This window comes from Larimichthys crocea, chromosome XIX (genome assembly GCF_000972845.2).
Source record: "Larimichthys crocea isolate SSNF chromosome XIX, L_crocea_2.0, whole genome shotgun sequence".
NCBI classification, from domain to species: Eukaryota; Metazoa; Chordata; class Actinopteri; family Sciaenidae; genus Larimichthys; species Larimichthys crocea.
In genome coordinates this window covers 3433147-3454794 of record NC_040029.1, presented here as the reverse complement: position 1 = coordinate 3454794, position 21648 = coordinate 3433147, and the positions used below count along the sequence as shown (strand labels likewise).

Here is a 21648-nt window from a genome sequence, read left to right as displayed (position 1 = left end):
CAAAACAGCAGCTGCAGTGTTATGTAAGCATGACTTACTGTCCCGATTAAATCTGATTGGTGACTTATTTGAATATGATACTGAGAGTCAGCCCATATTGACTAGATGACATAGAAGATTTTTTATTTTGTACTTTCTTCTTCACTCTCCATAACATTCTGCTTCCCTCTTAAATCTCTTGGTCCTCATTATTGCCCCTCATCACTTTCCTCGCCTTTATTAGATTCTAGATACAGTTTCCTCTCTGATCTAATTCCTCTTCTTTTGCCTTCTCCTCCTCCGCTTGTTTTTCCCCTCACAATCGATGTATACAGAAACGTAGTGTTTGAAGTGAAACCCGGCATCTAAATTAATTATGAGCAGTATGCGTGTGATGGACTAAAGCCTGGAAGAAAAGATCACCTGTTCAAAGACGCGTACAATAAAAGCTGTAACAAAATGTTTAAGGCCATGTTGTTGGAGATAAACAAGTAAAGGTGCGTGTTGTGCCTTAAAGCAAAGGACTTTAAAATCCTGATGCTGCTGCTGATAGTTGTATTATCACTGCTTTAGTTTTATTATTCAAGGCTGTAGGTTTTGTTTTAATATTACAATTTATACAAATCTTTTTTTTTATCCCTTTTGTCTTTTCTGTTCAGTTCATGAACTTCGCTGTTTATATTCATTTTTGATTTACTATTCATGATCACATCTTCCCTGTGTGTCTTTTCATATACTTCTCTAATATATGTTGTTACATATTTTGGATTTTCACAGAACTCTTTTAAAGTTTACTTTGAAAGAGGTTTTTTTGTTCCGGGAAAAGAAATAAAACAGTTTTGGTCTCTATAACTAATTTTCTCATTCGTGACGACAGTACTGAGTTTTTAAATTTTAAATTATACAAAGGCTTAAAGTTATGAAGAATAAACAGCGTGGCCGCTTTGACAAGTGTTTACCATTACAGGTGGCTTGTCGGAGCAACCTGGCTTAATTCAGCCCACCTCAGTTCCACGTCTTTGACCATTTCTAGATAAGCCGGAAACTGCACGTGCAGGACTGGTAAGATGTCGGCAGCTCGAGCCACCGCACTCTGAGCTTCAAAATGGCTGTTGACGTCGCAGATACTACGTCCATGTTTTATACCGTCCGTGGTCTAGCCCCATGTTTCCCCATGTTTATACCTTTGGCACAAAAACTATTTGTGAGGGATCCCTTAACATACTAAATACAGTTGTTATTTAGACCAGACTGGAATGTGGCGACATGGGCAACAGCTGGTTCCCCACAAATGAGAGAACAACTTGAGAAGAACAATATAATTACTTGTCCTCTTCCTGACAAACAAAAATAACTACAAATCTGTACAATTCTAATCATAACCTCACGTCTTCCTGTTTTATGTTTGTACTTTTTGTTACAACTCTTTTTTTGTACTTTGCCCGATTGCTTGAAAAGTATTGACTTTTAATTAAACTAAATGAGACTAAAATATTTAAGCTTGATCACACTGAAGAAGTCTTACTCGACGGTGTGCAATTCTTTTTAGTCGGTATCATTTGATTTGGGCTCCTCAACGAGATCACAGGTGCTGATTGTACCTCAAGCCAGATGCTCAGTGAAGCACAGCCGGCAGTTTGCGTCGTTTTTCATTTGGTCTGTCTTTCTTCCTCACAAGGAGACGCGGCAACTATGCAAATCATTTCCCTTTGTTTCGCTCAAAAGGTCTTTTTTATTTGATTTGTAGAAATGAACAAGACAAAAGCATGTTTATGAAATTAGCTCCACGCACACGAGCAAAACTGCAGTACCTACGGACACGAGTGCCATTTTAAAGATCGCTTTTGTGTATTACTCGTGACAGAAGTTCATCGCTGCCCCTAAGCGGGGGTTGAGTGGTCGTGTTTACCGTTATTTCTACCGTTCTCACACAAGGAGTATCACTGTGAGGCCTGCCTGCGGGACAAGGCAACAGCAATGCATTCTGGGTGAATGTGTTTAGTTGGGAAGTGGCAGAATTGAGGACTCTGAACAAAATTTAAAATTAAGTTTTATTCTCAATGAAGCAGCACATAAATGGACATGCAACTAAAATCAAACACTCATGTTTAGCTTTTTTCTTCTTGGGATTGAAAATGTAGTCCAGCGACTAATTTCCCAAGGTCTGGGAGATATAAATATTTCACTTATAAATATTTATTCCAACTATGCGGCATCATTTTTGCCTGAAGAAATGCATTAGTCAGTGATCTGTGCTTAAGTTTGAGCTTCCCTTCACTGCAAAGCATAATATGATAAAGTGCAAGACAGTATTTTAGAGCTCACTGGATTTGACTTGATTAGCAATGAAGCAGAGTAGAGTCCATTATGAGTGAGTTGTAATGGTGAAATATTCATGATGGGCTGAACTGACTCTTTTGCTAAGTTCATTAAGAAAATCAGCATAGGAGAACTCAGATCCTTTACTGACGTGTAAAAACACTCCATTCATGTCCTATAATCAGCAAAATGTATTTAAACTTTGCCTATAAAAAGTAAGAGTGCTCATTATGCAATTAATTATTAGATATTATGAATGACATATTAATGTGCATAATAATGTGGCATAATAATATAATTGTAGCCCTGTATGTATTATAGAAAGCGGCTCGTCATTGGATGTAATTTGAGGTTTTCTGTCCCAGATCAACATTCTTGTCTGGTGGGGTTACCTTTGAACTGCTGGAGGACTTTTAATTAAACAATAATACTGTGAGGCTGTGCTTTACCTCCAAAGTCTGTAAGCATCACCAAAGTGATAAAAACAAGGTAACACTCACCCTCGAATGTAATGTTGATTATACAACAATTGCCAAATAAACTAACATGCATAAGCAAAGTGATTAGGACCAAGAGTTTATGTATTTCTTTTTTTTTTTTTAAAGAGTAGATAGGACAGCTGAAGATAGACAGGAAGCAGGGGGCAGAGAGAGGGGGAGTGACACGCAGTAAATTAGCCGTCCGATGCGGGATTTGAACCGGGGCCAGCTGCAGCGAGGACTATAGCCTCCACACATGGGGCGGTCGCTTAACCCACTATGCTACCGACCGCCCCGAGTTCATGTCTTCAAAGTCTTTGTAGCCCTGTCTTACAGTACAGAGGAGCCTCGTGTCAAAATCTTGTTTGCAGACTAGATTTAGTTTATTATGTCCTGACAATGGGGCACTTTGTTGTGTTTAAAAGACAGGTTGAAACACTAAAGTTTGCATGTAAAGATAGTATTTTATGTACTGATTTGCATCTGTCTCAAATATATAATGGAGGTCGCGGAAAAGTAAGCAGAAACAATTTATCTTGAAATATTCAATATAATTTCGGAATACTTTAAAGTACTTAAGTTAATTGCATTTACATACTTGAATATATATTTACCATTCACAACTTCTATGGCTGTGAAATGAAGCCAATGTGAAGTGTCACACTGCAGTTCCTTAAACATCCACTTGCTACAGAATCTCTCCATAAGTCCCCATGTTAAAATGAAAGAAACACATTTACAGCCTGGTACAAAAAAATGGGTTTTGGTCTCTATAGCTAATTTTTACCATTCGTGACTGTACTGAATCTGAATAATTTTCATTCTCATTTAAATTGTATTAAGAGTTAAAGTTGTGCATAATTAACAGCATAGCAGATGACTTGTTTGACCACCCAGCTATCAGTCAGCCCGCCTCAGTTCGGCCAGTGATCCACGTCTTTGGCCATTTTTAGAATAGGAGGCGGAAGTGGCAGGACTACCAACATTGTGGCAGCCAGAGCCACCCCACTGAGCTTCACAATGGCTCTTCAGAAAGCTAGGGGTAGTGTCACACAAACGCTGTGTATTCATTGATCCACACACTTAATTCAGTAGAGGGGGAAAAAAAACTTCCCACTGGATTTTTTTTTTAGGGGTTTTCTGCCTTCATGACCTAACCTCAGTTAACGAATGGTAGAATCAGCGATAATGACTCATTAAAAAATGTTAACACGGGGAAACTTTTTGATTGAAGGTTTTCAGTCTGAAAATTTCAGGCAAGAACAACATTTCTGCCTCTGAGTAAAAACATTTCAAGCAGGCTGTTGCTAAACATAAAATTATAAAGATAGCACATCTGCCCTCTTGGGGAAACATGTTTTGGTACATGGATGTGGAAAATGTGGCTGAGCAACGTCTGTAATTGGTGAGGAGCGTTCCTCCTCCATGCGAACATGATGATGCTGGATAAGGAGGACTCTATTTGTTCTGATGCTGTTCAAGTCAGGCAAATTAATTTCAGTCAGAAGTGCTTTGCTGTCAACATCCTTGGGCTTTAATAATGGATTTCATATTATCAGATTCTGAGTGGTATTTCCACAAATAGCAGGGCCAGATTTGTTGATTTTTATCCACCTGCAAATTTGCCAATATCCAGTGTGTGCTGAATGGGGAAATGACTTCTTTAAGGTTGTGTTGCTCTCATTTGATGACAAATATAATGGATATACACCAAAGGATTTTGACTTGAAATGATATTTTACTGAGGTTTTCCATCATACGCAAGGAAGATTATAATCTGCATTTTCACCTTTTTTTTTTTTATTTTTTTTTTTATGATGAAACAGATTCACAACACAGGAGAAATTATAAATGTTTGATCATTGAGGGTTTCCTCGCACTTCCTGTACCGATCGCCTGCTGTGAGAAACTTGGTCAGGGACAGGAGGGAAATAGTTCCACGTTCTGAATATTTTAGGACAAAATAAAATATTTATATCTTAAATAATGAACTTGCAACGCCCAGTCTCAAACTTTATGTTGGATTTTCCCAGCAGAGATGGTATACAACCTTGATTATCTCACCTACAGGTCTTCAGTGTGTTTCTTTTTGTGTGTGTCAGTAGCCGTGAGTAATGGACTCCCTCCTTAACACCCTCATTTTCTACTTTTAAAATGAATCCCCAGAGGAATAACGCAAGCCTCTGTAGTTAATTTCAGTCAGATCTCTCAACGCTTGCCTTCATTGTTTTGCATAATGTCCATGAATAATGGACCTGCTTCAGTGCCTTGTCTTGTTAGGCGTAGTCCCCCAAAAAAGACCCAGTGGAAGCAGAAAATCCCATTTGGGGATTGCCGTGAGAGTTCATGTGCACCAGGCGTAAATGTAACACTTTGTGGTTTGCTGTCTGAATTATGGGTTTATTGTCGTCTGTGTGTCTCCCTATCATTATCCTCCAAAGGTCACAATGTAACAATGGGGAATCCGGTGACAGATTTATTAGGGAAGGTCAAGTCTTGTCTATCTGTTTTTGGAAAAGGTCAGAAAATTAAGAAAGTGGCACAGTGTGTATGACATTGATGTTTGGTTGAGCATGTGTGATTTTCTACTTTAAATGTGAATGGATAACAACTAATATGCACCTTTTCTACCATGAAATAACAGAGTTTAATCACAGGTGAGTTGTGTCTGTTGTTCACACTCGCCTTACATCTGTTTCTGCTCTATGTAACTATGTTCCGGATACGGATAGACGCCTTCCCTTACCCTTACACAGGACGCCTCGGCCAATCAGCATCAACGTTTCTGAGCATGTTAACATATTGGTAATTTTTTTACAACCAAGATCAGCTTTTCACCAAACAGGATCACTCAACATTTTCATTTCAGCAAATGAATAGTGAATGGCTTCCAAAGAGTTCTCACTGTCTGACCTTATCATTGAAGTATCACTGTGCCTTGTTTAGATTCAAAAGAGGACTTCCAGCTGATGCACTGACCTTCCGCCAGCCATGTTGGTGGTCCTCAACTTCTAAGCAATGGAAAGCTTTGAAAAGCTTGTGATGTTTCTCAACGGTCTCTGCCTGAAGGCTATTACAATGTTTCAGATATTATCTTTATTTTCATGATAAATGGTGTGTGTGTGTGTGTGTATATATCGAGATATGTATATCAATGTGTATTTGCATTAATTTGATTATTTTGTACCCAAAAGGTTAGGGAGTTGCGGTTTGTGGTCACTGAAACTGAATATGCACTGTTCTGTCTTTGCTCTGAGCGTAGCGGCTGACTCGAGTTGTCCGATTTACGCAGGCGTTTCTTTGTTTGCTTTGCTATATTAGCTTGTTATAGCTTGCTTGTATTTTCTGTTGTGTCAAGGTAACTAATTGTGACAAAGTTGTTGCATCGGTCTGTTGTCTCAGTGGCGGAGTGGTAATAGGGAGCTTGTCGAGAAAACCGGTGGGACTATTGTCATGACAGGCCAACGTGGGTTAACTGGGCTGTGGATTGAGCTGAAAGAGCTGAGTGTCTCCACGTATAAACACACTCAGACACTCTATCAACGGCCAACCAAGTCTATGGGACAAGAGTAAATGAAGTGCCCCTCCTGAAATGGTCCAGTCCTATCGTGACCTGAAGTCTGGGCATTCTGCACAGGTGTTTCTACAAACTCTGTTAAATGAGAGCAGAGTTACAGACATCCCCAAGTGACAGAGTGGTAAACAAGGTTGTGGAGACTCCCTGCAACAGCTCAGGTTTTAATAGGGTTTGTCAAGATTGTGTTGGGGTGGTAAACTGTGTGACTTTAGAGCTACAAGTTGAAGGAATCATTTCAGAAACCAGTCAGTTAAATATGTTTTTGTCTGTTTGGACTGGAGTCAAATACGGGGTTGAGTTTGAGATGAGGCTGCACTTTCATGTTAATCACAAACTTTTCTAACACAGCAATGGCAGTGTGATATTTGGAGTATATGCTAAGTTCAAGGCGAGTGAAGACAGCTATGTCAGCCGCAGAAATGTTATTAATTAAAGACTCAAAGACAGTAAAGATCAATGAATGACAGTCCTTGTCAGTTGTATTTTGCCAGGTTAAACTGAGGAAGAGGAATGTTCATGGTGGATTTAACAGTTTCCCCACAGTTTCAGTTGCTATTCGACTGCAGTATAAACCTCCAAGCATTTAAAAAAGTGTTTCTCTTATGTGCAGTGTGACACTGGAAACAATATTGTAACAAAAGTGTATTCAAATCCAAGTTTTCAAGGATTTAACATTGTGTTATGAAAAGAGAACAAAATTAGTTTTTCACAACTAGTTTCATAACTAGACAAACACTTTTGACTTCTTTTACCTGGCAAGTGAGGCCAATTTTGATTCAACCTTCTCAAAACAGAAACTTTGCACAATTAAAAGAGCGGTCATTTCTGAGGTGAAGCAAAAGAAATGTGCTGAAGTAAACAAATTGTGCGATGGGTGTAATTTAATTTCCATATCAAAAGCATAATGCGTATTCAAGTGTTTCCAGTGAGCGCTGCGCTGCTTTAGTATTTCCTTTGATGTGGACACTTCTGCGTTCAAACAAACACATTATCAGCTCCTCCAGAAGGAGCAAACAGAAGCTGCTCGGCACACACACACTCTTCATCCATCTTTTCTGTCTGTATACAGCCTTAAAAAGAGGGTTGTCGGATCAGTGCATTGACTCTGCTTTTCTCTCCCCAGGAGTACCAGATCGATATTATCTTCGCCCAGTCCTGGGTGGACACCCGTCTGCGGTATAACAGCAGCAGCAGCATGCCGACTCTAACCCTCAACAGGTATAATGGATTAACCGAGGGTGCACTGAGAATACACACACAGCTTTATGTCGTCAGTACCTGTATATTGATAATTACAGCATGTTATATTTAACTAGGTTTTCTAAATGAGCTGTAACTCCAAGACACCGCTGCGAGTCTTTCATTCTTTCCACTGTAGAGACTATTGTGTTTCAACATTTTCATACTGTGAATATCTCATTTGAGAACAATATTCTTCTCTCTCACGGGATGAGGACTGTAATTAATGGAACAAATTGATTGATGTGCTTTGTTTTCTCAATGCCGCCCGGGTGTTTTATTATCCTCTTATTGGGGAAGTGGAGCTGCTTCGTGCCTCTTAGAAAAATCTGGAATTGAACATCCATCGTGTCTTACCTTCTCTCTCTTTGTCTTTGTCTGTCTCTTCTTCAATCAGCAATATGGTCGGCTTGATCTGGCTGCCTGACACCATCTTTAGGAATTCCAAGAATGCTGACTCTCACTGGATAACAACGCCCAATCAGCTGCTCCGGATCAGGAACAATGGGACAATACTTTACACACTGAGGTAAAAGCCTTGAAAACACAATGCAGCGTTATGAAAGAAACAAAATACAGTGTAGAGATGCAACAAAGAAGCATGCATGGGGAATCAAGGCCATGTAGCGCCAATAACACATAAATTTAATATTTACAGTAAGAAAGCAAAATTAAACCATTTTAACAGACATGTTTGCCAACTATTGATGGAAAAAGAAATATACACTCAAATCAATACTGTGAGACAAATACAGACACTATTTTAAAGGCATTGAGCACTGAGGACAGGGCAGGTGTCTTGCTTAATCGCACAACTTCCATCATGCGATTTCATTAAGCTTAATCATAGGTGTGCAAGGTGGTTTGCACACGTCCGAGCACCAACTTCCTGTCCATAAAGCCTTGAAGACGTGACTGTTTTTTCCCCACATGCAAGACTTTCAGAGTCTGTCTGCTCCGGGGTTCAGTTTAACCAAATTCTCTCACCTCGTCCCAACTGTGACATAATAGACAAGACCCTGAGGTAGATTATTAATATGAGTGATACGTTTTATACATTAGTTGCATTCCCAGGGCAAAACACCAATAGTAAACCTGCCCACGACTAACAGTATGAAGATGGTGTCTTGATTTGGCTCATTCCAGGGCTGTGGATTTTTTATTTTTTACAGTGTAGCCATGCTGTAATGGACAGGGAGAACGATTAGTGACCTAAAACTTTCTCAACATGACATAAGAGTATTGTATTCAGATAAACATATCCTTTGGATTGGCAAGAATCCTGCTTTGCTCGCAAACTCATTGGCTAGCCACGAACTCGCCTCTATCTGTCTCCCAACACAGCATCTGTTCAAAGGCCTTCTTGTGGCTGTGTAAATTCTCAGTTTTCCATCATCACTTGTCAGCTATGAGCAAAGGCGGAACTGGCGTGACGCTGTTATAATGCCGCAAAATCTTGGAAGGAGGTTGGTGTGGAGAAAACAGAGCCTGTGACTTTGCTGCTGTTTATTTACTGTTCCCAAAGCAAGACATTTTTTGGGGACATTTAACTTTATTATGATAGAAACAGTCAAGAAGCGTCAGGAAATGCAGAGAGAGGTATCGAGAGGCGCATATATTAGCTTTTGCTACAAAGCCTGGCTTTACCTCTAGAACGCCGGACTTCTCTGACAACTGGCTCTTGGTCAAATACCATCAAGTGTGCTTCTTTTCGACCTCTTGGAGAAGCAGACGCACAGCTAGACTGCATCAGGATAATTCAGACGAGGTCGTGAAGAGTGGAATCGATCCAATAAAGGGCGTGCCAAAATGAAGAGACTTTATTCATTGTATTTGTCTTGGACGGCGAGGTAGTGTGTTGTTGTGTTCATGTGTTATTTGGCTTTGAGAAGATTCCTCTTCACGACCACAAACTACCCACGAAATGTTTGGGTTTTAATAGTTAATTTTACTGCTAATGCAGTCTCTCAGTGATAAATTTGAAAATTATTGTTTCATTAAAAGGATAGTAAGCCTTAAAGAGGCGTATGTTTGGGGCGTCTTTGCATTGACGGATACATCTCTCACGTTCACGTCTCCGCACCGTTTGTTTGACGCCTGCTCTCCTCACCTTGCTCAAAATTGGACTTTCTGACACCTGATTGCTGCGAGCGTGCACGAGAATGCTGGAGCATCACCTACAAGCAAAGCCCTCTTCCTGCTTTAAATGAGGCTACTCTTTTGTGCTCTAAGTCAACAACACAGAACAACTGGACTATTTTCATGATGGTTTCATTTTTACAGACATTATCGTATCCAGTGAAAATTAATTTCAGGATGATGTATTGAAGCAACACGTGGAGAATATTAACTGAGCCGGATTTGGTTTTATATTTTACGTGAAAAATCTAATCTCCCGTGTCTTGGGGATCACTGGTGCTTTCCCAAAACATCTGGTGTATTGACATATCCAGTGGTCATAGCTAAGTGTTTCTGTTTTTAGACGCTCACATGCCTTTGGGCTTTGACCTATAAGTTAATGCCGTCCTTGTGAAGAAAAAAAAAACATGTCGGGACGCTGATGATTAAACAGTTCTGTCATATTGAGGGATTTCACACATCAACCAGGCAACCGAGTGTGATCCTACGCCATCTGGTTCGAAGCCAGCGCTTCACGTGTAGTGCAAAAAGTGCATGATGTGAGCTAAGCAGTGATGAATACCGTGCATTCACACCATGTGCTTCATGGACCGAGAAAATGAAGGAATCCGTGCATTTTTAATGCCTCGAATGTCTTTGTCTAAGTATTTCTGTATCTGTGTGTTTCTCTGCCTCTCCAGGATGACCATCAACGCAGAATGCCAGCTGCAGCTCCATAATTTCCCAATGGACGAACACTCCTGTCCTCTCATCTTCTCCAGCTGTGAATATTGGCAAAAGCATGCACACACACAGATGCACAAAAGTGGGCGAATATGCTCATAGTCATGCAGAGTGATGGCTGTACATGCAACACCTGCCGGAGTAAAAGTTTTAAAGCGGAGCTCCGACAAAGTCATCGCTGCTGACAGATATTAAGTTACATTCGCACAAAGAGATGGTGAAGGTGCAAATGAAAGCATCGTTTTATGCCAAAACCGGCCTGATGTACGCAACCTCAGCTGCTACCCCCCTCGAGATAATCTTAGCCCTTTTGCCCTAAAAGGTTTTCTGTCTCCTGGTAGATCCAGCCGTCTATCAAAGAATGCCAAATACAGTGGGAATCAATAATTAGGGAATTGAAGCTAGTCTATGGGGGGGGGGGGGCATTTACTAAGCCTGTCACAAATTATGGTCAGGGCTATGAACTTTGGCATCAGAGCTTCAAATCTTAGTCAGAGAACTCCAATTGTGTATTCTTCTTGCAAGGGGAAGACTAAAAGTGAGAAAATATTGGTTGTAGAGCCTGAAGTTTGACGGTGCCACCTATGTCACAATTCAGTCTGCTGCAATGGTCAGTCAATCAAAATAGCTGCAGCACAGAATACATTTTCTTTCCTTCCTCCTATACATCCTCCATCCTCCTATACATATTGCAAGAGACCAAATGTTTTTGTTTTTTTTCCCCGATAAAAACTTTTATTATTTATTTTGAAAATATAATGTATTAAAACCAGTTTACATGTTGGTTTTAAAATCTCATTTAAAACAGAATCACAGTATTACTTTAAAGTGGATTTGAAATCTTAAATTCAAGTTACATCACAATGAATTTATCAGCAGGTTATCATCGCCAAAGAATCCTTTGTAGGATTTTCGGCTCTGTCAACATCTGTGGTGGAAGGACATTAATCATGGTTTACAAGTAAGCGATAAAAACATTTTGACACCTTTCTAGATCAGACATCACCAAGTGCCATAACAACCAACAAATCCTGACCAGTGGACCTTAGAGACCTGCTGTTGACATAAGGCTGCAGTGGGCCTTTGCACAACAATTGCTGATACCTCTTATAAGATCTGTTTAACAGTTCAGAGGCAGCATTTTTGACCATTTCAAAACAATATAGGGATGTCTTGCTAAGACACGTAAAGAGGGAGTTACATTAACTCAGACGAGATTAACTGATGAAACGGGAACAAATCAAACACTGGCAGGGACCTCTATTTTATCAGAACCAGCTTAAACTAGCATCTAATCTTTAAATAGCAAATTTAGCTGTCTAAATGAACAGTTACATAAAAGTTTGAAAAGTGTTATGTTTTAAAAAATTGTCTTTTTTTAATGTTTAAAAATTGTTGCAAACACATTAATTTCACTTTTTCAAATCTACAGTAAACCCAAAATTGGCAACATATTCCAAATAAAACTGGATAACTGAAGCCATAATGTTCTGGAAAATAACCGTGAGTATTAACTTTTTCTATGTTCTTGCACATTTAAACGCTCCGGAGCCCAAAAAATTGAAGAAAATTACATCATGGCTATGGCTGCATTAGCACCACCAATGGCTTTATGCTGGCATGAAATTAGAGTCCGCCAAGCATTTATTGGTCCATTAGCCAGTGGCTTATTAAGTTACCCACCACCTAAAAAGCACAGAAATCACATTTGATTTTCTGTGACGGGTCATTCTGTCGTACCAGACATCTTCCACTGCGAGATGTGATTTAATTTGGGTAATAATCATTACCTGATGCAACTACAGATGGCGGTATTTGTCACAGGCCATTATTAAACCTGCTTTCAGCGTCTATTTTTGAGCATATAAACAATTTGTTCATTGTGGGATGAGACCGGATGTCATAGTACTGTACATAGTGAAAATGCTATTGACCACAAATGGGGTTTCATTATGTCTCTGCTCTCAGTGAAAGGATTTGCAGTAATAACCCCCTTCTTTTTTTTTTCCTCCGGTCTCAGTCCGCGACCATTTGAATGGACATTCGCAGCAGTAGATGAGAGCTGAAGGTCTTGTCGCTGTCGTTATTAAGGTCTTCAAAGCGCTTTGTTGTTGTTTTTTTGCTGAAGCTGATTGCTCAACCATATTTTGATTGAAAATAGCGGCATCATTTCATGATGTATGTTTTTATATTTGGTCTCTCGGCAAATGTAATTGTTTTATTCATTAGTAATGAATTCAAAGATGGCAGCAAACGTCTTTTTTTTTCTAGCTGAGGCTGTCTTTGAAATACATTTTGAAGTGCAAATACTAATTCCCCTCCATTTTTAAAACTCATACAACTCTTCTTTATTAAGGACTTTCTGATCAGAGCAAGAGCACACGATAATTGAGGAGCAACGGAAATTACATCTTGAGATGTTATTGAAAGCCGGATCAAAATGGCCTGCATGCCTGAGTAAAAATTGCCTCTCGGAGCGGATCAGAGATTATCCGTTAAAAAATAACAAAACCTTTCATGACATCTGTTCTTCGGCTGTTTTTAAAACGTCCAGAGCGTTTTACGTTGCATGTATGAACATGTCTTATTTTTGGAGACAGCAGCACAGACGTCCACATCTGCACGTATGAGTCAACTCTTTTGGAAAATTGGAAAAGCTGCTCTTGAGATTTCTGTAAGACTCATGAGCTACTCATCCATTCAGAAGTGAACGTTTCAGTCAATCTTCAAATTATATCAAAGATGTCAAAGCGAAGCACATAAGCAGCGTGTTAAGTGTTTCTCAGGTCATCTGTGGCTGTTCTGCCTAATCTTTCTCAGTCGTACACAAGGATATATGATATTGCAGCCGCATTTGGCACTCTTTTCTCCAGTGTCCAAACACATAATGCTTTCTTATGTGCTGTTACATCCCCTGCTATCAACCTCTCTTAGCACTCAAGCCGTGTACCCGTTAATGAGTTCTGATACTGTAGAAGCCTCATGTACGACCCTCTTCCTCACAAAGCAAATTAGAAGCCTCGCCATTATGGCTGCAATCAGTTTCATTTATTGAGATGGAACATGATAAACATGATTAAACAATTTAGATTTTATTAACTTTTTTTTTATATTAGACATTATTAGATTATGAAAACATGTTTTGAATTAAATCTTGGTTCTTGCAACAAAGGAGCTTTTAAGCTACTTTATCTTTCACTTTTTTTCACCATTAAATGGGTATACTTCATATGAAAAGCTTTAACAGTAATTACTAGCACTTTGGAGCCATGCGTCACAGGCATGAGCTATATATCCACCACCGTAACCACCATTACGTATGAGCAATGCTCTTTGTGTCACAAAAAGTTGGTTATGATTGATAGCTAGGAGGTAATTTTCCATGTGCAAGGGGGAAAAAAATCAGTCCATTTCCTTTGTTTTCCTGTCAATCAGCCGACAGCTACATGATCGAAGTTTCTATCATGAAATAATTTATGTTCTAACCTGTAGATTTTAAAATTTACAGATGCATACTACATATACTGTATATCTATCCACTCCAAAATTAAATCAAGTTAAGTCAGGAATTTATCTTTTTTTGGACCATGAATGTCAGTACAAAATTTCAGGAATTTAGTTGTTGAGATGGATGGACTGGTCCTTTGAATCCTGCTGCTAACATGGCTAAAAAAAATAAAATTAAGTTCGTATATGCATGTATGAAAGACCTATGAACTAAAACCGTATATGTTGAAAATCCAAACCAAAAAGACTGTTGCATTTGTTGCAAAATGATCACTCAGTGAAATATACAGAATTAACCACATTTCGATGCTGTAAAAAGGCAAGTCATACATTTAAAGATGTAATCAGCAGTTCTCAATCACTCATTCCCTACCTAGGGCTTCCATCATTACTGTCACGAGCCTTACTGCATTATTTGAGACCCCGCCACAGGGGTTCAACTTTGATTTTGTGTTCTTCACAATTTTATGTTTTCACTCTGAAAAAAATGGACTTGTGTTCCAACTTTAGAGTGTCAGTGTAAAGAACAAGGGAAATAATGCTTAATTCTTCCAGTTTTAATATATTCCCATAGCAGCTGACACCAGAAATAAACTGTTACTGACCTTCTATTCAGGTATGACTGTTGAAAAGATCGCTGCTCTGCACTAGATGGAAAAAAAAAAAAACTGTGCTTAGAGTCGGCTCTTTTCTTTCCTCTCACTTTCTAAGTTATCTTCACTAAGCACACTATTTCCAGCAACAGGAGGAAGTAGGGGAAGTCCTGTTGGACTCATGCATGCATACCATCGGTAGATAAGTACAGTTTCCACATTGAAAGGGGTGGGGTTAGTCATTCTGAAGAAAGATAAGCAATTGCTGACATTTCCAGGTCCTCAAATACGGCACTTCTTTGTTGGTGGCTTAAAGAATGTTTGATTGTTGAGTAGTGTTGGTGACAGAAAATCTGGATTTCATGACCTGGGAGTACAAGTGCCACCTGTTGTGTGGTTTGATTTGAAATGTTGTTCATTTACCATCATCCAAAGTGTCGTTATTTGACAACCTGGGAGTATGACAATGAAATGAGCTTTAGAGTTCATGCTCCCATAGATTTATAGATCACTCCACATTAGCCACATGGGTTGTCGAAAAGGCTGAAAATCATCTTGTGTCAAAAATATACCCAATATCTGTAGAATGATTATAGTTTATATTTTCAATGTTCTGTTTGATTTTAAATCCTCTAATCACATGATATTGTTTTTGCTGGCTGATGTCCTGACATATAATTAGACTGTGTTTACAGCATTACAGCAGACGTGGACATCCAACGTTGTCTTTGCTCTGAGGATAGACATGGAGAATATTAGAGTCAAGGCCACAGAAGGCTGTAATTTACAACACTGAGAACATGTTGCTTCAGGGGCCTTTTTAAAGGCATGAAATATGGTGGACATTTTGTGGCTAGAAGACACTCGGCAACACAATGGTAATACTGTTTGCAGTAAAGATAATTGTACAAACACCAAGAGAAATATGATGGCAATAATGTTAGCCATCTATATTAGTGTTTTGAAAAAACTACCTCTCGTGCATCATGTTGATTGCTCCTCTTGGTTATAGATGGCTATCCTCTAAATGAGACTATTTACATAATTAGTCTGGATTCCACTACAGGGCACAACAAGACGCCCCACTCGCTCATTATTTCTGTCACTCATTTTTTTATGTAAAACTGCTTCAACTTGTCAAATGAGCTCCGCTTCTTTTCTTTTTTTTTTTACATGGAGACCATTGTTGTTGATATATTAGCTTTCAGAACATGCTGTGTGCTTTTCTTGGGTTTGTGTTTAACTGCTACACCCAGCAAAGGTCTGTTTTAATGCTAAACATGTCTCGGATCAGTACACTACAAAGTAGCTCCAAAAGCACTTGCACGTGTCACTTGTGTAACAATAAGCTTGTGATAGAAGTATATAAAGGATGCATGACCCAGTGTGTATAATATATCCATCTATATAAAAAAAATCAATCCACTTATTTTTCAAGTAGACCTTTTTCCACCCGACATCACAATTTTATGCAATAAAGCAGTCCGACCATTATAGTTTCATTTGATTCAAGAGCCTCCTTGAGACCAATTGACCTGTATTTGTAGAAACAGGTGAAATGATTCCACTGAAATTAAGATTTTAAAACTGTATTGAATTACACGGGGGAGGGGATATTTGTTCACCACGGATGCACTACAACAGGTCCCAAGCAAACAAGTTTACGGTAATTGCTTAGTTGGTCTGCAGTCCACTGAATTGCCAATGAAACCTCACTGTATAAATTAGTATAAATTATTTCAAAATCAGGTATAAATCATGCATACAATGAAAACTGCATTGCTGCATTAATCTTTCCTGCTTTCTTTCTCTTTAACTTTTATCTCTTTTGTTCACACACTAAACTCCCTCTATGTGTGGTTTCCAGACGGCTACCCACGAGATGAGATCGTGTACAAGTGGGCGCAAAACTCGGTGGCGACTTCGGATCAGAAATACTGGAGGCTTTACCAGTTTGATTTCATGGGGCTCAGGAACACCACAGATGTTCTCACGACGACAGCAGGTAAGAAAGATGCCGACAAATGGTCGATAAGGTCAAAAACTGACAGTTGAGTCACAAAAAAACACGCTGGGCGGCTTTATTTCATGCCGTGATGACTGATAATATAAAACTTAACTGATCTCTTTTCACTCAGCAAAGGTTAAAGGTCTGTTTCGTCTGCAGACAGGCAGCTGAAACTGGCAGGAGTCTTGCTCGCTGTTCAGCAGGGTTCAAAATCAAACTCCTATCCCTCCTGACTACCTCGGCGCCCTGAGCTTTGCACAGGTTAACATTAGCGCCATGGCCGCAAATGTAATCATAACTACAAGCTGAAAGCTCATAAGTATTCCCCTCAGGTGTAAGGGCAAATAGGTTTTTCCACTGACATTAATCACCGAGATTAAAGATTAAAAAGGAAGTTTAATTATTCACTCCTTCTCCTCCTCTCTTCCCATGATTTCACTCTGGTTATTAGGCCTTGTCTTCTTTGATGATTTAATTTAAGTTTGTTGTTCGGGAGGCAGCTGGAGAAATATTGTTTTTCCAACAGGTGCCGGTAATTGTACCCACAACTTGTACCAGGCGGACAAGTTACTAATACGTTTTTAATGCTTGCATGTGTCCCTCGAAGATAAAGACTGATTTTAATGCCTTAATAAGCAAAGCATTATGAATGAGGACGATGGAGAACGTGCATAATGCAGTGATTGTTAACCCTGCTTAACCTTGTTTATGAGTTGCATATTTGTGCCATGCAGTCTTTTGTCTTTGGAGGAGACGTCCACAGGGCTGCATAATGTGACCTCGTTCAGCTTTCTAAGAGCTGAACCTCCGTTCATGAATATTCGAGGAACAAGAGTACTTGGTATGATTAGGAGAGGGATAACAGGGAGTGGCATCAAATTATTAAAGAGCTCAGTGGAAATGAGTTGCACAGCTTTGCACAATGTTAAAAACGGGCTTGCGTTTTTTTCCCCATACATGAGAGCTAAATCAAATATTCCTCTTTAACTGAAGATGCCAACAATCACAATGTCTGTTTAACTATATCACCCACTGGGAATACTGAGCAAGCATCCTGTTTATATCTAATGAGAAACTGGCACTGTATCTTTGTTTCTGATCACAAAGAGGGGGGGAAAAAGGTGACTGATGAGCGCTCTCTACCCGAGGCACATTGATGGCCTTTATAAATTATATGTTTTCCTGGACTCCCGCTGTAGCGTCAACACACAGCCAAACTAATTTTCTGCTGAGATGCTCAAAAGCAACTGCAAACCTACACATCCACCTCATGCTGTTCAAGAAAATTAGCCGTTTTCTCATTTATTACCTCGTTTCTTTTTCCTGTTTCACTCGCTGGAGCTCCATCTCCACACGCATGATGATTAGATCCCCGGCTAAAAATACCTATCATTAATTTACATCATGACAAACTTCGAAAGTGCTGCGTTTCGCTTCCTCTTCTTTTGCTCTTTCTTTTTCTCTCTCTCTCTCTGTCTCCCTCTCTCTCTACTTTATCCTTCATCCCTCATAAACACATGAGGCATGGGGCTGTTTTAATGAGGACAGAGTGGACAGATCCCCGGCCACAGCGCCACTGGGGACCTCCGCCGCAAATCCACTGTCGTTATCAATTCAGCAGTGTCCTCTTCAAAGGGCCCCAGTGTGGAATCCCAAATACTTCAGTGCTTTGTTCTACTATCACATCACATAATTCCCCCAAAAGCTTTTATTATGCCTTTTTCGGCAGTTACATTGCAGAAATGCTGATGTTCGTTTTTTTTTTTTTCCACTGGAAATTCTTCGAATGCCTTTCTTGTAAAGAATATTGTAAATTTGCTGACAGTCCCATGCCTTGTCCTTTCGCAATACTGATATTCCATTTGATGTTTCTTCTCTACATGATGTATGAGAGGCTCCATACGTTCTTTTGACTGTACTCGCTAACCTGCAGCTGACCGCAGATCATATTCAAATCACAGCTGGAAACCATGAAACTGTGATGAGAGCATGTGGGAGAGATAGGACCTCGCATGCAGACATTCAAAACAGAAGTATGAACTGACTGTTGAACAGCACTTGTCCAATCTATGCACAGCAATCACAACTATAGGCGTCGCACAGCAGGCCTGTCTAGCTTTGGATTTCTTTGATTGCAGCAGCGTGCATGGTGCTGTTTTTAAAGCATTTTCAAAACCAAAAACATAAAGAGCAACTGTAGATATCTATATGAATATATTGAGCTTAAAAACATAAACATCTAAGTACTCTCCTGTGCAGATAAAAACAAAGAAACCCCAACATGTGTAATACATTTTTGTGATTAGCTGGCTCACGAATATAGATTTGCTGTGGCAGATGGAACAAAACTGTTTCATTTTAGTGTGCTGCATCTGTGTCCACGTGAAAAATAGGCTAAGGGTCATGTGCTACTGTGCGACTGATGGCTCTGTTATTGAAGTCTCAGATGTTGGAGGTTGGAAGACCAATGATTTAGGAGGGAGCGTGTGCTGTACGAGATAACTCGTTGTTGTTGGAGACAGATAATGTGGTCGGAAAACAAAAGTCAGTGCACGGAGCTCATGTGGTTTCATTTTTCAGTGACAAAGGAAAGAGATGAGGAGGCAAACAAGTATTTAATAAGCTAAGGCAGCATAAGGGAAAACATTTTTTCAGTGAAAAGTTTTCATTTCAAGACTGCGGTCCATGGAGCAGCTTACAGTCGGGGTAAACCTGGGCGGGGAAAGTGAAAAAGCAGCACTTCTTCCTCCCTAATTAGCATCACTGAGGTGCCCTTGAGCAAGACGCACCATTCATAACTGTCTTATAGTGATGAATTAGTTTGCAAAAATTATATATACAAAAGATTTCAAAACTTGGAAGAGGAAGAGGAAGAGAAAATGCATTCATACACGGACATGTTGTTTTCTCTGCATCACTGCAATTGTGTGTCAGTTTATTGAAGAAGCCACAACAACATTTCAGCTAAGGTGTCTTGAGCTCAGTAATAAAACAGTTTTCCTGAGGATTTCCCTTGAAGCTTCCAAACAGAGTAGACCTGACGGTATGGCATGACAGAGTCTGTAGACAAGCGTAGGCTCCGGCTAATAAGTATTCTGCAGGAGTGTGTAAACAGAGGGCTTTTTACTGTCCTAACAGAATGTAAACAGAGGGGTTGTTTGCTACAATGCACAGAAGTCACCACGCCGCTGTGCGCATGCACACAGCTATAGATAGTCCATCTGGGAGTGTACGTTTTTGCAACCTCCATCCAGTCATTAATGCAAGCTAAACAGTATAATCCTGCAACATTTGCAAGAATAACTTTGCAAAATGACGCGTATCTTCTGTGCATTAAGGTGTCAAATTAAACATTCTGTCAGTAGGAGACTGTGGATGTGAGCTATGTCTTTCTTGGGCTGCTTCTGCAAAAGTGCACTGTTTTGAAAGGGAGGAAGTTAGAGAAAAGTTCAAGCTGCAGTGAATTGTTTTATTTACTCCTATTGGCAGGAAGAATACACACACTATAAGTGGATACTAAAATTAAAATAGCTCATTTTATTTTGATGAAATGGCAAAATGGTCAGATTTTTATGTAGCTGCTGTGTTGTGATTAAGTCTTCCTTTTTTGTAATGTCACTTTGGAGAACCAGGCGATCTTCAGATATAGTCAACTAACTCTTTTAAATAGAGATTGATTCCATGCATCCTTTTTTTTATAGGCCATAGATATAAAATTCTCCCGTTTGGTCTCTTTTTAATGGCATTTTTATCAGCAACCATGGATTTACAGAATTGGCTTTCGATGGTTATAATGTGATTAACTGCATCATATTTTATTTGAACTTTCCATGTCCAGTCACTTTTATTCCACTAATTTGTGGTGGAAGCTCACGACTCTGTTCTCACAAGCTATGTACGTAAGTAAGTAGTGTTGTTCCACTGGACAGCAAAACATTTAATAAAACCCTTAAAATGTAGTAATAAATCTCAGCCAGATGGAATGTTTTTTTGTTGTATTTTACTATCAGATTAATTAAATTATAGTAATTTTAATATTTTTTCTTTAGTTCAGCTTTATTCACCTTCTTCCTGTGTCACACAGACTAGTATCCCTGTTTTAATCATGTTGAGGATATGATATGGAATATGAGAAACCTGGTTGTTCATATCCCTGATGACATTCACTGCAAATCCTTTTTTCATTGTTATAACTACCTTTAGTCATATCTCCATTGAAGTGTCGACCCCTTTACTCTCCCCCCACCCTCTCCCTTGAACTCAACCAGTCCTCGTGGATGGCCATGAGTTTTTTCTTTGCCACTGTGTGCTTGCTCATGGTCGGAATTGTTGAGTCTCGTTAAATAATATTATAAAGAGCACGATCTTGAACTTCTCTTTATGGAAAGTGTCATGAGATAACTTTTGTTGTGATTTTTCTGCCATAAATAAAATGTAATTAAATAGTTTTATTTTAGTATTTATTTTCTATATTTTGCACACCGTACAACATGCCTGCTTTAGTGAAAGAATTTCGACATGTTTCAGCTCTGCTCTCTAAGATGACATACGCTGCCTTCCAGCTTGCCTTAGTACCATGTAATATTGAGCGAAGCTGTCAGCGTGGATCTGTTGTAAGTAAAGACTTGGCATTATTTAGACAGGCTTCTTAACTTTAGCATTAACACAGTCCTGCTCAGCACTGTAGAGGTGTGCTTCACCTGCGAAATGTCTCCATGCAGCTGTGCGTGCATCCCTTACTTTCTGTGTGATTTAAACCAAAGCCGTTGGCTGTCGGTGTATTTTGTGGTCCTACGGTTTACTCGCTTGCAAAGCGGCGTGGTCAGTGTTTAATGGGGCACAGTGGGGCCTTTTTTTTTTTTTTTTTTTTTTTTTTTTTTTTTTAGGACAGCTGTCATTTCAGCTCAAATCTGGATCCTGTAGATTGGCTGTTTTTTTTTGTTTTGTTTGTTTTTTCAGGTTTAATTCAGTGTGTAGTTCATTATTTATCTTTTTATTTCAGTGATTAACAGGACCCACCTGTGCACATCTGTTCATTGCATTCCAGTTATAATATTACAATATGTTTACATGGAGTAAGCTGGT

The 21648-nt window shown here is 39.4% G+C and overlaps 1 protein-coding gene across 1 annotated transcript in view; it reads left to right on the top strand.

The window, feature by feature from the left end:
• Positions 1-21648, top strand: part of LOC104925740 (gamma-aminobutyric acid receptor subunit gamma-3) — an 87286-nt gene that overhangs the window by 46809 nt on the left and 18829 nt on the right. The window contains exons 4-7 of the mRNA XM_019256908.2: positions 7478-7572; positions 7991-8122; positions 10413-10495; positions 16423-16560. Coding sequence (XP_019112453.1) covers positions 7478-7572; positions 7991-8122; positions 10413-10495; positions 16423-16560 — 448 coding nt within the window. The remainder of the gene's footprint in view (positions 1-7477; positions 7573-7990; positions 8123-10412; positions 10496-16422; positions 16561-21648) is intronic.